The sequence below is a fragment of the Trachypithecus francoisi genome, unplaced genomic scaffold, assembly GCF_009764315.1.
Source record: "Trachypithecus francoisi isolate TF-2019V2 unplaced genomic scaffold, Tfra_2.0 Lachesis_group2, whole genome shotgun sequence".
NCBI lineage: Eukaryota > Metazoa > Chordata > Mammalia > Primates > Cercopithecidae > Trachypithecus > Trachypithecus francoisi.
Window position 1 is genome coordinate 98616731 of NW_022681465.1, and position 17068 is coordinate 98633798.

The window sequence follows — 17068 nt, forward strand, 5'->3', positions numbered from 1 at the left end:
ACTTGAAGGTGATATGCTGTGCCCCTGTCTGACTTCTGCATTCAGTAATATTAAAGGAACCTCTTCCAGCTTTTCTATGGCTCTTGTTGGAGGTTGTAAGAACTAACATAGGAAATTTTAAGCAAATCCAGTCACTATAAATCAGTATTTACTATTGGTGCATGAGGTAAGGACTTGTTGCTATTTCAATCGAGGATACTTTGTGGCCAGCAGCATGTAGGTGACCACAGAGTAGGGCCTGGCCCTCCAGGAGTACACAGCCTGCTTAGGGAGAGGAACCACAAGTATCTGAAGCAAGGGTATCACGCCCAGGCTTAGATGCCCTTGAACATCAGTGAAAGTTTCAAGACAGCCTCTGTCTTTAGTTCAACTCCTTGTAGTATGAAGACTTTGGGAGTCTGGGAACACTGGAAAACATTAAAATGGAATCATTTAAAGGACAAAGTCCAAACTGGCATGTTTGATGTCTACCATAAGCTCTAGGGTGTGATGAAGTGTTTTAAAAGGGATGATGAGTATTTGATTCAGTACAAAAAATGAAAAATAAATTGCAGGGCTGCAGTGGACCATTTTTGAGAAGCTTTGACTAATGATAGAAAGAATAGTAAAGCCACTGACAACAGAGCAAATTTGGAAAAATGATCTATTCAGAGAGAGCCCTGTTGGGAGTGTGATTGGATGTGAAGAGGAAATGGGATCTTGGAGCATTGCACTGTGCTTATAGGTTTTCTGCTCATACTGTGCCTGAAACATTTGCAGCCCTCACAGTTCACTGCCTCAATTTTCCCAGATTTAAAATAATACTCCCTTCTTGGGGTTGTGATTTTGATGAAAAACCTTGGCTTGTGGACTAATAGCTCATGTCTATATATGTGTGATATGTGATGAATTAGGTTTTTTTTTTCTGTTTCCTCCTTGATTTCCTTCTCTTTCTTCCACATTTGTTCACGTCTTTTATGGCTTTGTTGGAAATATGTACGAAAATAACCTAATTCCTATGTAGGAATTATCTTCTTTCCTCTGCTTGTTTTTCTGCCCTCTGTGAATTTGTGATACAACAGTCTTCCCCAGAGTAATTAACTGTAATTCTACAAGCTGAAAAAATTTTAACTTCTGGTGAAAAATAAGTAGCAGATGCTGATGAGAAATATTACATGAGAAATATTTGTATTTTATGCAGCTGTCACTCATAATTAAGAGAAAATAACTAAGTAGAATGGACCCTAACTTGCTTGATTGCTTCACAGGGTGGGCATCCATTCTTAGTGCATTTACTGGGACTATTAAATAGTAGCTATTATGGGACATTTTGTTCAATGTCTATGGCACATTGCCACCTTGTGGCTGCAAATTTGTCTTGTAATGTAAAAGTAAATTTTTTAATGTTAAGTCTACCTGATATAATCTTAATGTTACATTTTTCCTAGTATTTATACTTTACTTTGTTCACTGAAGCTTTGAGACACCTTATAAGACTACCTGGAATATAGGATAGGAGAACTTAAGAGAATATTCTTGTTCTTAGAAGAGGCATGTTGAAGTATTTGGGAGGTGGGGCAGTGAAGAATCCTACTGCCTGCAACCAACAGTCACCGTGCATGTGTGAAGAGAGGGAGAGAGAGCAAAAGCGGTGTGGCAAAAGGTTAACAACTCACCATTGAGAATATGGGTGTTTACTGTTCCTGTAACTTTTCTGTAGTTGCAAATGCTTTTCTGAAAAGTTTGAAATTTAAAAATTGGCAGAAAAAATAATTGGGGTATTGAGCACAAAATTGAGCCAAAAAGGAGGCAAAAATAACCTCCACATTCTTTAATGATCTGACTCTAGATGAACTCAGTGATTTGGTTCTGCATTTTCTAGAGGCTATATGGAAACTTCTCCTTGGAGGCCCTCCTAAATAGGACACTGAAGTAATGAACAGCAGCCCTTGGCAAATACCTTGTGATAAGTTCAGCTCTGCATTTGAAAGGGTGTGGGTTTTTTTTTTCTTTTTTCTTTTTTTCCTTTTTCCCAAGTGCACTCTGGAGTCCCTTTTTCCTACTGATCTGGCTTTGATCTTGGAGTGGATGGGCTGCCAGTTCTTCAACGGCCTCTCACTAAAATACTGACCGGCAATGAGTGTGAGATGGTACTTACAGAGAAGTGCTTGAAATCCAGGTGTTAGGTCTTACTAATTAATACAGTTATGCTTAGGGGAATCTCTTAGTAGCTGAGCAGATGAGGTCTGTTCTATCTTAACTAACTTGGGAAGGGTTGCTCATAAACAGGATCAAATTTCCTTTCATGCAATAGTTTTTATTTTATTTCTATTTAATTATTTTTTATTATTTATTTTTTGAGGCAGGGTCTTGCTCAGTTGCTCAGCTTTAAATGTTACTTGGCTTTTCTGTTTTTAAATTTCTGCAAAGTTAACCTTTTTATGTACTTTTTTGAGGGATCTTTAATAACTAACTGGACTTATGTAGGTGTACATGAAAATTTTTGTCCTTTGCAACTATCTTAGACACATATTCATATGTACTTACTTGAAGGTGAACATTTTAGATGGTATGGCTCCATTATGAGAGGCTTTCTTATAAAAACAGGCAGATCTTGAAATAAGTGTTGTGACACAAGGGATTCTTTTGTAGAATGCTGTCTCTTGAAGTGACTTTGCTTTCTCTGATTCTTGTGACAGGTTTTCTTTTAAAAAGCTATAAAGTGATGTAGGGATGTATTGATTTCCATTAAGGGCTAGGGTGCTTAGAAATTTTTCTCCTGTACCACATATATTTGTGAGCAATATGTGAATTTTCTTTTGTAACCAACTAAAGAGAGTGATCTATTGCTTCTCTATAGAGCGACAATCTTCAGTTTTGGGGGAGACCATGTACAGAAAGACATATTTTATATAGTGACCTAGGATACACACACATACACATATAACTGAATAAAAGATTTCATGAAACAATACTTTCCCTTTGTTCATTGGACGCTGATAATTTCTATTCTATTGCATTAAAAAACACCAGTCACAATCTACCAAACTTGATTTCATGACCCACTAATGTGCTGTGACCCACAGTTTGAAAATCACTGCTGTTGAGATTTTGCAGCAAGCCAGACTCTCTTTCGGATGGAAATGTGACAATGAAATTCTGAATTCTCTAAGGTAGCAAAATTGAACATGGGATTGGACGAATGGGGTTTGAGAAGGAGAAGAAAGGAAGAAAAAGTGTGAATGACTGGACTGGTCTTTCATTCTAGGCTGTGCTGATGCCCTAGCCAGTGATGCCATTCTTCCTCTTTCTGCAGCTTGACCACCTATTATCCCCTCCACCCATGCCGTTTCGGAAATGCAGCAACCCAGATGTGGCTTCTGGCCATGGAAAATCACTGAAGTATAAAAGACAGCTGAGTGAGGATGGAAGACAGCTAAGGCGAGGGAGCCTGGGAGGAGCCCTGACTGGTGAGTCGTGGTGGCTTGGATGAGAGAAGGAATTGCGTTTCTTTACAGGGTCCTGCATGGCCCCAGAGTTCCACATGTAATCAGCCTGCTTAAGAATGGGCCTGCCCGGGCGCGGTGGCTCAAGCCTGTAATCCCAGCACTTTGGGAGGCCGAGACGGGCGGATCATGAGGTCAGGAGATCGAGACCATCCTGGCTAATACGGTGAAACCCCGTCTCTACTAAAAAAAATACAAAAAACTAGCCGGGCGTCGAGGGGGGCGCCTGTAGTCCCAGCTACTCGGGAGGCTGAGGCAGGAGAATGGCGTAAAACCCGGGAGGCGGAGCTTGCAGTGAGCCGAGATCCGGCCACTGCACTCCAGCCTGGGCGGCAGAGCAAGACTCCGTCTCAGAAAAAAAAAAAAAAAAAAAAAAACAAGAATGGGCCTGCCTCTGCAGACCATTTCATAAAAATGTTATCCAATCCAGAAAGCAGTTAAATTGAAAATTTTATTAATAAACTTTGCTGAAATATAATTTGCATACAATGACAATATCCCCAATTTTTTTTTTTTTTTTTTTCTTGAGACAGAATCTCGCTCCATTGCTAGGCTGGAGTGCGGTGGTATGGCGTGATCTCGGCTCACTGCAACCTCCGCCTCCCAGGTTCAAGCGATTCTCCTTCCTCAGCCTCCTGAGTAGCTGGGACTACAGGACACGCCACCATACCCAGCTAATTTTTGTATTTTTAGTACAGACGAGGTTTCACCATGTTGGCCAAGATGGTCTTGATCTCTTGACCTGGTGATCTGCCTGCCTTGGCCTCCCAAAGTGCGGCGATTACAGGTGTGAGCCACCGTGCCGGGCCAGTATCCCCAATTTTAAGTTTCCATTTGGATGGATTTTTGCAAATTTACACCTCAGTTGACTGCCGTGATCAGGATATAAAATGTTTCCCATGCTCTTCCTCGTCAAATTAACCCTCTACTGCCACCCTCAATGCCAAATCCTTGGCCCTAGGCAGCCATCGATCTTCTCTGTCATTATAGATTAGATGTACTTTCTCAAGGGCTCCTTTGTGTCTGACTTCTTTTGCTCAGTGTGATGTTTTTAAGGTTCACCTATATTGCTGCGTGTATTAGTAGCATATGTTTAACTTTGTCAGAATAGATTCTAGTGTTCTATACTACTGTAGGATAACTGTAGTTAACAATTATATATAATTTCAAATAGCTAGAGGGAGGATATTGAATGTTCCCAACACAAAGAAATGATAAATGTTTGAGATGATGGATATGCTAATTACCCTGATCTGATCATACATTATATGATTGAAACATCACTAGTACCTCATGAATATGTATAAATTATTCTTTGTTAATAAAAATAAAATTAGAAAAGAAACTGCCGAATGGTTTTCTAAAATTGTACCATTTTACATTCCTGATATGGATGAACGATCCAATTGCTGTGCATTCTTGCTAACCTGTGGTATTGCCAGTTTTAAAAATTTTAGCCATTTTCAGTGTTATACGGATGTATCACATTGTGGTTTTCATTTATGTTTCCTTGGTGACTGGATAATGTAGAACACCTTTTCATGGGCTTATTGGACAATTATTTGTATTTTGTGAAGTATTGGTTCAATTCTTTCACCTCTTTTTAAATTTCATTGTTAAAATTGAGAAATTTTCAAATCCAGAAAACTCACACATTATTTTTTACTGCAAAATAGCCAGATTAAATTAAAACCGAGCTTTTAAAAAGTAACTCACTACTTAAAAATTGTACGTTATTAACTATATTACTGGAAGCTAGATTTCCGTTATTTCATCAGAGTACTTTTTCCTCTAGATACAAATATTTTCAGGGAACTTTGTTTCTTAAAATCCCTAAACAGTGTTTTCTTTCCATGTGATGGTTTTGTCTGCCAGTTTAAAAATGGCCTGGAAAATAAGTTGAATTACTCATTTTTTTTCTTGGAGAACTATGATTTTGGCTTTTTGAAGATGAAATTTCTGAGAACAGAAGTGCTACTGCCACATGATTAGTGGAGTCTGGGACATCTGACCCAGTGTGCCACTCTGCTAGAACAAAGGGCCAAACTACCTCAGGGCAAGGGGGAGAAATTCATCAAAAAAATTGCTGCAGTTTAAGGCAAATCTTTTCCCTTGAGTTTACTGATGCTCTTCTAATGCTTGTTAGGATATTTTTATTTGCTTTCATTTGGTAAATGCAGACTATTTGCTTTTTAAAGTAGGAGATCCCAAAGATTATTCTAACTCTTATAGGTAAGAAAATTAAATCTTAAAGGTTAAAAGACTCATCCCCTTATTTATTAATTGCACTTAGGAAATTGACTAACCTTGATTCAACTATTTTTGACTGATAGGAGGGACAGTAATTGTTCTATCCACTTTTGCTAAAGCAGTTTACATAAAGCTTTAAAATAATGCATGGGTGTGGCTGTTGATGCAGATATATAATCTCAAACATGAAATTTGGCCTTTAGCTTTGAAAATAAATAGATGGACTTGATTCTCTTGTCATAATTTTAACAGCTCTAGCAAGTCTATCCTTAGACAATTAGTTTGCTACACAATTATTTTTGGTAACTAAATCTTTGGTCAGGTAATTTTTTAAAATCTTTAATAGTACTTAGAAGAGCTTAAAAAAATCCACTGAACATCAACCTGTTTTTGAAGACAGTTCCTTGAAAATTATATTAGAATATTAAAAAAACCAATTTTTAATTGTTCCTCTATATAGTTTAGCTGAAGATGTAATGAAATAATATATACAAAGCAGCTAGCCCAGGCAGCTGTTAGTATTATGTGCATAACTAATTGAATTTGGGGGGATTTGGAGTTGATGGGTGGCATGGACTCATGGAAATGAGTTTGGTACCCTGATCGACTGGCTTGCTACTTTGTGTTAGGCACTGTGGTCATATCGGGCTAGTGTCAGGTGTTGGAGCACAGAGAAGACAGCATCTTCCCTGATCTTTAAAAAATGTGTTTTCCACTAGTTTTAGGTAACTAAATAATTACATGTGTTCTCATCTTGGGACATACCCTGTTGCTAAACTTAAAATAAGCCATACTGGTTTTTCCATCAGAGGCCCATACCCGATCTAATCTGTTACTTAACGACTGACCACCTTCTCATGGTTTTATTTTGTTTTAATCCAAGGATCTTTTCTTTGGCAGTATTCTACTTTCCTTAAAACAAAGATTTTTGGTTTATAGTTGGACAGTTTTGCCAACCAATTATCCTTGATAAGGTTCACTAAACTTTTAGCTTTTTGAAAGGAAGATCTGTGATTAATTTATATATTTATCCCGAATAATGATAGCTAATATTAAAAGCTTACTGTGTAGCAGGCATTATGTTTAGGGAATTATATTTATTGACTTATTTAATCCTTGCAACATCTCTATGTGTCTATGAGGGAGACACTGTTAGCCCATTTTACACATGAGAACACTGAGCCACAGGTAGGTTGAGTAACTTCCTTGAGGTCACAGTTCTCACAACAGCAAAGCCAGGATTTGAACCCAGGCATCGTGGCTCCAGAGTTCATGCTCACAACTGCTACACTGTTCCTAGCATATTCAGTACCTAGGTTTTAAATAAATTCTTAATTCCAGCAGTATTAATTGGAGTGAATCTTAGATGGGAAAATTATTCACTCAGTTGGAATTTGTGGCTAACTCAATCTGTAGGGCTCCCAGTCATTTAATTGTAAAAATAAAGTAAAACTAGGCAATTAGTACATATTTAACACCTTAAAATTCACACATTGGTTAACCCAGAAATTCGACTTCTCAGAATTCATCACAAGGAAATAGTCATATGTCAAGAGAATTAACTTTAGTTATATTTAAAGCAGCACCATTTATAATAATTAAAATTTCATATTATCTAAATAGCTGGCAAATGAATACTGATTAAACATTATGGTATGCATATAAAATGGAAAACAACTGTAAACATTAAAAGTCATATTATAAAGAATATGTTTTAATACTGAAAGAGACTCACAATATATTAATGTGAAATCCCATTGTTAAATGGTCTCATAGTGTCTCATACTTCCTAAGACTTACTATATTTGTAATTAAATAATTATATACAGATGGTCCCCCACTTACTATGGTTTGGCTTTTGACTTTTCAACTTTATGCTGAGTTTAGTGGGGTATGAAATACATTATTGACTTAGGATATTTTTTACTTCTGATGGGTTTATCAGGATGTAACCCCACTGTAAGATGAGGAGCATCTGTCTTTAATGAGGAGGAGGAAAATACTTACTTTCTGCTAAGGAATTTTCTCAAACTGGAGTGATGGTTGAGTAGGTTGTCTTTAAAAATGGGCAAGTGAAGGATGCTATGGCCTTTTTTATACCCTGCAGCTTAATCCATGGGATAGTTTTTGAGCCTGAGTTTTTCTGTGGCATTTGGTGGTGTATCAGTCAACAACAGTAATGTTGTATAACTGCAACTATCTCAATGGTAGACAACAATAAGTATTTTTTTCTTGTTCAGATGGCTATAGGTCAGTTGGGGGTTGGCTGTAGGTCACTCTGGGCCCTACTGGGCTTGGTTCCAGGATGCAGTTTGGGGCTAGATTTGCTCTATGTGTCTGTCTTCTTTAGACCAGCAGCTACCAAGGCATCATCTCCTTATGAAAGACAGAAGCGTGAGAGAGCAAGTTCTCCTGTATAGGCACATTTCAAGTTTCTGCTGGTGTTATGTCTGCTAATTTCATATTGGCTAAAGCAAATGGTATGGTCAAGCCCAGAGTCAAGGGGTAGAAGCACACTTCCCTTTGATACCTTGGCCAGGATGCAGGTACAGTCATGCGCCACATAAAGTCATTTTGGTCAGTGATGGGCCATATATGTGACAGTGGTCCCATAAGATTATAACGGAACTGAAAAACTCCCATTATATGGTAATGTCTAGATGATCCTGATTCTGTGTAGGCCTAGGCTAAGGTGTTTGTATCTTAGTTTTTAAACAAAAGAGTTTAAAAAGGAAAAGAAAAAATAGAAAAATAAAAGCTTATAGAATAAGGATATAAAGAAGAAAATGTTTTTGTACAGCTCCACAATGTGTTTGTATTTTAAGCTAAGTGTTATTACAAAAGTCAAAGTTTAAAATTAAGAAGTTTATAAAGTAAAAGTTACAGTAGGGTAAGGTTAATTTATTATTAAAGAAAAATGTTTTTTTTAAAATCAGCGTAGCTTAAGTATACAGTGTTTCTAAAGCCTACAGTGATGTCCTAGGCCTTCATATTTACTCACCACTCACTGACTCACCCATAGCAACTTCTATTCCTGCAAGCTATTCATGGCAAGTACCCTATACAGGCATACCACTTTTTATCTTTGATTCTGTGTTTTTAAGGTAGCTTTCCATGTTTAGATATGCTCATACTGATCACTGTGTTGCAGTTGCATACAGTATTAGGTGCAGTTGCATGCTCTACACGTTTGTAGCCTAGGAGTAATCGGCTATATACCCTGTAGTTTGGTTGCATAGTAGGTTACACCATCTGAGTTTGTGAAAGTACATCCTATGATGTTTGCACAATGATGGAACTGCCTAAGGAAACATTTCTCAGAATGTGTCCTTTCTGCTCAGCAATACATGACTGTATGTACAGTTGTCCCTCAGTATCCACAGATCCCAGGTTCCAGGATACCGAAGTTCATAGTTGCTCAAGTCACTTATATAAAATGGTGTAGTATTTGCATGTAACTTACGCATATCCTTCTGTAAGCTTTAAATCATCCCTAGATGATTTATTTCACCTAATACAGTGTAAATATTAATATTCTGTAAACAGTTGCTGTACCGTATTTTAACATTTGTATTATTTTTATCATATCACTATTTATATTTTTCCAGATATTTTTGATCCACAGTTAGTTGAATCTGGATGTGAGAGCTGACTTTAATGTTACTCCAGAGGAGTAAAGAATTGGAACTGATAATTCAGTCTATCCTAGTTAGCTTCTTTTAAAAAAATCTTTTACAGTAAAATTTAACTATTTTTAAGTTTCAACATAATATGTATTCAATGTAGACAATTTAGAAAATACAAAACACTATAATGAAAAAGCCTAAAACCCCATAATTTCACTATGCATAGACACTCATGATTGAAATGTTCACATTTTCCTCCCTAACTAAACTTTTGAATCACTAAGGGCATTAGATTAAAGACGAGAAAATAACCAGTGCGTTTTTTGTAGGACTGGCATTTAAACAATAGACCTGGAGCTTACTATGCACATTACTGCCTGGATTTTTATTTTGGAGGCTGATGTATTTCCTGTCTTGAAGGTCGACAGTTTGCTAAATAGGCACCTAGAAGCCTCATGTAAACATTGACTGAGCTTTGGAGCCCCCTGATGAGGAAGTGGAGCATTATTCTAATTGTTATACAGACCCTTAAGTCTGGGCATGGATATTGTTGGTAATATGCTGACAGCTCACAGTGAGGAAGCTGCAGAATGAAGGACAGAATCTCGGGATCTTGAATCCTGGCTTCTTGATATGCAAATGCATGCCCCAAATCTTTGTCCTGCATTCTACAGCTGTGATGTATGTTGCAGCCTTAATAGCCAGAAAATGAGTGCTGCTTTTCCCCATGAAGAGAGTTTTTTTTTTCCCCCCAAATGTTTGGGTTGGTGGAATGTAAAAGAAAGACAAAAATCTATATATGTGTATAACATGCACATAATAATAAGAAATCAGCTTTGCAGACAATATAAACTAGAATTTTAAAGCTGTTAGAATCATGACGTTCTATCTTGGGAAGAAAGTTAAGAGAGTTTTCTTTTTTGGACTATGGAAATCAATTTGGAATAACGTCTGAAAATTTTTAAAAAGGCATTTTTTAGTGTTACTTTTTTACTTGAAGCGAGAAAGGAACAACACAATCCCAGAAAACATTCTTTCCTTTAAAATTAACCTGGAAGCTGTTGCTTTTAATTACTGTGTAGTACCCAATGGGTTTCTCATCCTAAAAGCCTCCTTAGCTTAGTGGGCAAGTCTGAAATAATTCAGATTCAAGATAATTTATATAAAGTATGGCTGTTTTATGGGTAGCTTCGGTATTTACTAAATGTCACACTTAAATACAACTTAAACTTTCCTATACACTCTAGATTTCTTCAGTTTTGTAACACCATCAAAAGAATGTCTGTATAAAAATGGTGTGTGTTAAGATAATGCTACATGCTATGATAAGCAAACCAGAAAATATCAGTGGCTTAACACAATAGTAGTTTATTTCTTGCTCCATGTAGAGTTCAAAGTAAATGTTTGGGTTCATAGGCAACTCTCCTCCCATGGTGACTCAGGGACCCACATTCTATCTTCTGGTTTTGCTCTTCTTAATAGCCTTGAGGTACCCCGTTTCCAGTTGGTAGAAGTGGAAAGAGAGACGAGAAACCCTTCTGACTTCTTAAAAGTCCCAGCCTGGAAGAGACATGCTAATTTCCATTCCTGTTCTTTTAGAAAGATCTAATCACCTGGTCACAGATGAATGTAAAGTGCACGTGTGTGTGTGTGTGTGTGTGTGTGTGTGTGTGTTGGGGGGGTGCTAGGGAAATATGGCCTTTGCTGGCCTTGCGTCAGCATTCAGCTAGATAAGAGATAGGGGGAGCAGGGCACTTACTAAGTCAGGAAAGACTAGGAGAGAAACAGATTTTAACAAAGACACAGGATGTCATGAATTCCGTTTTGAGTATGTTTGAAATGCCCGATGAGACATACTAAATAGGTATGTCAAGTAGGACTGTGGAACCACAGAAGGAGAGAAGCATCTTCAGAGGAGGAAATGATAAAATTATAGAACTGGAGGACTGATTTGTGGTTGCCAGGGATTAAGGAGGGGATGAGGTAGGAGGGAAGTAGGTATGGCTATAAAAGGGCAACATGAGGGATCCTTGTGATGATGGAAATGTTCTTTGACAGTGTCAATATCTGTTCTTGGGTTGTGATATTGTACTAAGGTTTTTTAAGATGTTACCATTGGGGAAACTGGGTAAAGAGAAGTACTTGGGATCTTTCTGTATTATTTCTTGTAACTGCATGTATATCTATAATTGTATCAAAATGAGATAATTAAAAAAGTTGTATCAGTAATCTTTTTTTTTTTTTTTTTTTAATTATACTTTAAGTTCTAGGGTACATGTGCATGACGTTTATATCATGTATAACTCCCCAATGCAATCCCTCCCTCCTCCCCCCTCCCCATGATAGGCCCCAGTGTGTGATGTTCCCCTTCCCGAGTCCAAGTGATCTCATTGTTCAGTTCCCACCTATGAGTGAGAACATGCGGTGTTTGGTTTTCTCTTCTTGTGATAGTTTGCTAAGAATGATGGATTCCAGCTGCATCCATGTCCCTACAAAGGACGCAAACTCATCCTTTTTTCATTTGCTTTAAAAAAAAGCAGAGAGTTACTGGATTTAGTGGCTTCATTTTTCTCAGTGCATTATGAGAGACCATGGGGAGAAGGGTTGCAGTTGGGAGGGTTATATGGGAATTGAGAAGAGAAGGAGGTATAACGTAGTCTTGAAGAGTAAGAAGGGAAGCTATAAATGTAGTAGGATTTCTGGAAAGCATTGACAGCCCATTAAAAGTCTGAGATCATGAATTGAAAGTGAAGGCGGTCTATGTGTTTGTGCAAAAGGTTAAAGCACCAGGGAAATTCATGTACTGGGTATACTGGTTCCAGAAAACAGAGAGAGGCCTGGTCAAGGGTCATTCATAAGAGTGGTGAGGAAGGTGGACCTGAGCTATACAGGAATGAGAGGCAGTTTTAGTGCCCATGGTGGGATATTTCTGGGGCTCGAGCCAAAGCCAGTGGGAATTTGGAAAGAGGACTAGAAGCTGGGACTTGGGTGCATGGTGGGGCTGGGGAGCGAGCGGTGGGTGAACTGAGTTTGACTTAACCAGCCCCTGAAGGGTGACTGAAATGTTAATATAGTCATGCATCGCTTAATGACGGGGATACATTTTGAGAATGTGATTTCCTAATACAAACATCATAGAGTATACTTACACAACCTACCTGGTTTAGCCTACTGTAACCTATTGCTCTTGGGCTACACATCTTTACAGCATGTTACTGTACTGCATACCATAGGTAACTGTAACACAATGGTAAGTATTTATTTATCAGACATACCTAACATAGAAAAGGTCCAGTAAAAATACAGTATTATACTGTTACAGGACCACCCTCCTATGTGTAGTCCATTGTTGACCAGAACATTACGCGGTACATGACGATGTTTTGAAATTTGGCGCCATTTGAAATTTTTAAAGGGCAAAGAATCTTTATAATTCTCATGATGTGCTCTCTTGTGATACTCCCAATTTGGGTTCTTGGCTCTTGGCCAACCAGAAAAAGCCCGGATCCACAAAGAATTGACACTTAAGGTTTTACTGACTTAAAAACATCCTGCTGGTATTTGTTTTACTAGTTCTTAGTATTTATAAAATCGCTATGCTGAAGGCACATAACTAAGGACAAGAATTCTCTTGAGTCACTCTAGTGTTGTTTTAGAACTTAAAAAATTGTGTAGTTCATCAGTAATAGCTTTTTAAGCTGAGGAATGTCTCGATGTATTTTTTTGAGTCACCAGGCAATGAACAGGCAATTCTGTTAGCATCTTCTTCCCAGTGACAATGCATGATTTTAAGAAGCTTTAAAACCATTTATTGTCTTTACTGCTCCTATGACAGTTTATATCCTGGATATTTTGTTTGCTATCTAGGTGTTCTAGATAGAAGGTGTGACTATTTTGATGTATTTTTGTAAGTGTTGCAATTCCTCCTTGTCAGGAGTGGGAAGGTCTCATGAGACCTCGACTTAATGGGATGCGCAGCTGTCAGCGAGTTCCTTTGGCAGATGCTGCCTCCCAGTGGCTCTCTGTCAGGGAGCCTTCTGCTGGAGCTCATCTCCCATGCAGATGGTCTATCGATGAGTCATTGCCCTTCTAACGGGCTTACATGGTGGTTCCCAGACCCAGGTCACCTGCCACTTAGAAACTGCCAAGTGGCCACCACCTTGTTCAGAGTCAGGCTGCAGCCTGTTGGGAGCCCAAGTCTCTCCTTCAGGCATTTTGCACCAGGGAAGCCTTCCCAGGAGGTGACAAGACAGGCATGAGGGGAAAATTAAGGAAAGAACCTGAATGAGGACTCTAAGAATCAAAAGCATTTCTCTTATACCCGGGGCAGATGAGAGACTGGGCTGTTTGCTTTGATGTGTACCTGAGCTCTGGGTAGTGTTGGGAGCCATGCTTTGTCAGCAAATCGGGCACTTCAGAGATCAGTTTTACAGTTCCGTACCTGATAGTTTGAAAAACTTAACACTTGGTCCTGAGAGTTAGTTAATGTTTTCCATAGGAGGCCCAGTTTCTCTTAAGATGCTTGAAGCCCCCTTTGCAGAGCAAAAGGTAACGTGGGCTTTCAATCACTGTTGACATAGAATTTCAAGATTACTCGGGCAGGAAAATACTCAGATACAGCTAAACCATTATCAGCTGCAAAATATGTTGGCTATCTGGACCTTTGGCTGGGTGTGTTAAATGTGGCAAACCAAACCCAGTAACTGGAATTCTTCAACATACACCAGAGAGGAGGATGTCTAGTAGTCCTTTAAAGTTTTTGCTGGCATGAATTTAAAACTTGTATGTGTGTAAAATTTTTTTTTTTTTTTGAGACAGAGTCTCGCTCTGTCGCCCAGGCTGGAGTGCAGTGGCGCGATCTCGGCTCACTGCAAGCTCTACCTCCCAGGTTCATGCCCATTCTCCTGCCTCAACCTCCCAAGTAGCTGGGATTACAGGCACCCGCCACCACGCTCGGCTAATTATTTTATATTTTTAGTAGAGACGGAGTTTCACCGTGTTAGCCAGGATGGTCTTGATATCCTGACCTCGTGATCCACCCGCCCTCGGCCTCCCAAAATGCTGGGATTACAGGCATAAGCCACTGTGCCAGGCCTGTGTGTAAATATATTTCTATCAGGAAGCTCTGTATGCCAGTTAGGCTAATGAAGAAACTTAAACCAAAAATGTACAGAATAACAGGATCTGTGAACAGAAGGCTTCCTCCCCCCACTCCCGTGCTCATTTCTTAGGTTCTAGTGTGATTCTACAAATAATGGGCTTTGGTCCTTCTCTAGGAAACATGATTAATTTATTGAATCCATATCTTAAAAATTTAAGTTGCTTTCTTCTTAGAATTCCCTTTAGAATAAGAAACTGATTTCAGGGCTTTTTTTTTAAGCCTGTTATCAAGGTGTTGAGCTTTTTGGGTGAGGCATAATCATATTCCTTTTTCTTTCCACTGCTTTTTAATTTTGTCTTTTAGTACTTCCCCCGAACTCTCTTTCTTTCTGACAGGATGGACTGTGGCCCAGGCGCGTCTGGGTATGGCTTTCCTATCCTTCATGCACTGTGCTCTTTTCGGGTCTGAAAAGCACACTGATCCAAGCTCATCTTCTCAGTTCCCTGTATTTGTAGACCCTCAGAGGTGAAGCGGCTTTAGCTCCTCTGTGAGTCTTTAGTAGAGATGAGGAAGCCACAAACAATGACTTGATTATATTACAGTTAACAGTGTGAAAGATTTATTGAAATACTGGAAAATTAGTACGAACTAGTAAATCTCACACTTCGTGTCCTTGAGTTGCTGGGGGAGGAGGAAGTAAGGTTGGGAAAGGTAAGAAGATGGTGGGTGGTGCCATTTCACACCACGCTGGAACGCATTTACAGAGCTGGACATAGGTAACTGGCTCTTCTGGTGATGTTTCAGTTTCTATTTTGTACTTTTTCCCTTTCTTCATGTTTCAATTTTTTTTTTTTTTTTTTTTAAGATCTTACCCTCTTATAGGAAACATGGGGAAAGGCTATGTGGCTTGACATATACTACTGGGTTCCAAAGTAAAAGGCCAGTGACATCTTATTTCATACAAACTGTAGTACTAATGAGGTGCTAACTGCTCGTGTACTGGAATTAGTAAACTGCACTATACATGAATCCCCTGGACAACAGAGGCAGAGAGTAGTAGGGTGCGATGCAGTAGGGAGTGGGAGATATAGATCAGAGAGAGAATGGAATCACTGAATTAAATGAAACAGAATTTAAAGAAAGCAAGTGATTTGCCTGGGTAGAGACAGCGTCTTGCCATCTTATACTACTGTTTCAGGGTGTAAATGGAAGAACGTGAACTGGAGATCTGAGGTCCAGATTCTAGTCCCAAGTCAACTTCTAAGTAGCCTTTATTGCTGGCTCTTAGTTTCTTCATCCAAGTGGGCGGGTTGGATCCTATACTCTCAAGGTCCCTTTGAGTTAAGTAGTAAATAATTTTAGCTACCGTGGTGAGGGAGGGAAAGTCTTTGTAGAAAATGGGTTTTCTTCATTTTCCAGCCCCTGCACCCTCCCTTGAACCCCTGTGCACACACACAGGCTTTATTTGTTGCTGCGCGAGGACTCCCACCTTTGCCTCTATTAGAGCTGCTAGTAGGTGTCCTGTCACTTGAGCACACTCAGGCCATTCATCTCTTGCTTACAGCTCATTTTTTGGTGGCCAATCAAAGCCACTGGGAATGTAGAAGTTTTTTTAACTTCCCAGATAGAAACTGAAAATGATGCTGACTTTATGTCAGTTCCACAGGAAAAAGAGAGGTAAAGAAATGCAAATGCCACCAACCGGGAAGTTGAAAGATTTGTAAAAATTAGTGTTTCTGATATATTAATGACTTTGGTGGTGGTAGCCCACATTTGTCATTGTCATGTTCCATTGTCATTCAAGTACTTAATCACCTCACATTGTGAGGGCTAAATTTATTTTCTTGTGTCTGCCTAGACAGATAATTTCTCTATTCTTTGACAGTATTGTCTCAGGCATCTGAATCAGACCTAAGCCTGAAGGGAGAGCAGAGGGTAAGTCCCCTCCTTGCATTTAACTCATTGCTGACTTGTAAAAGAGAGAATGATATTACTTAAATGTCTGTTTCCTTCTTTGAGTAAGAACACAGGGGCAATCGTATCATGGTTTGTGTCCTCTCTAAAATTCGAGTGTTGCCAGTTTGATAGTATTTAGAAGTAGGGCTTTTAAGAGATGATTAGGCTATCCTAGGGCTGCTCCCTCATGAATGGGACTGAGACCCTTTTAAAAGAGGCTTCTTTTACACAGCAGCATTTGGTGAACTTGCCATTCATTCTCCTTCCGCCATGCGAGGATGCACCAAGAAGGCCCTCACCAGACCACATGCCAGCACCTTGATCTTGAACTTCCAGCCTCCAGAGCTGTGAGAAATAAATTTCTGTTCTTTATAAATTACCCAGTCTCTGTTATTTTGTTGTAGAGGCACAAACTAAGACAAATTGTGACTGCTGTAAATTATTAATGCTGCACCCAATCCAGCTTCAAGAAGGATTTTGCATAAGGTTGTGCAGCTCCCAGTTTCCCAGTCTGTGTAAAGAAGAGGCATGTATGTATGTAAGTAACATACATGGGCATTTATGTGTTTATATGTATGCATGCACACACTGCATTGCACCCTTGGTTTTTATTTAGTTCCAATAATGTAGGATGGCCTGTATTTTTGCCC

General features: G+C 39.0%; 1 protein-coding gene across 7 annotated transcripts in view; it reads left to right on the forward strand.

Annotated features, from left to right (window-relative positions):
• Window positions 1–17068, forward strand: part of MAST4 (microtubule associated serine/threonine kinase family member 4) — a 595073-nt gene that overhangs the window by 155064 nt on the left and 422941 nt on the right. For all 7 annotated transcript variants that reach the window (XM_033179737.1, XM_033179738.1, XM_033179742.1 and 4 more), the window contains exon 2: window positions 3296–3449. In XM_033179737.1, the coding sequence (XP_033035628.1) occupies window positions 3296–3449 (154 nt within the window). The remainder of the gene's footprint in view (window positions 1–3295; window positions 3450–17068) is intronic.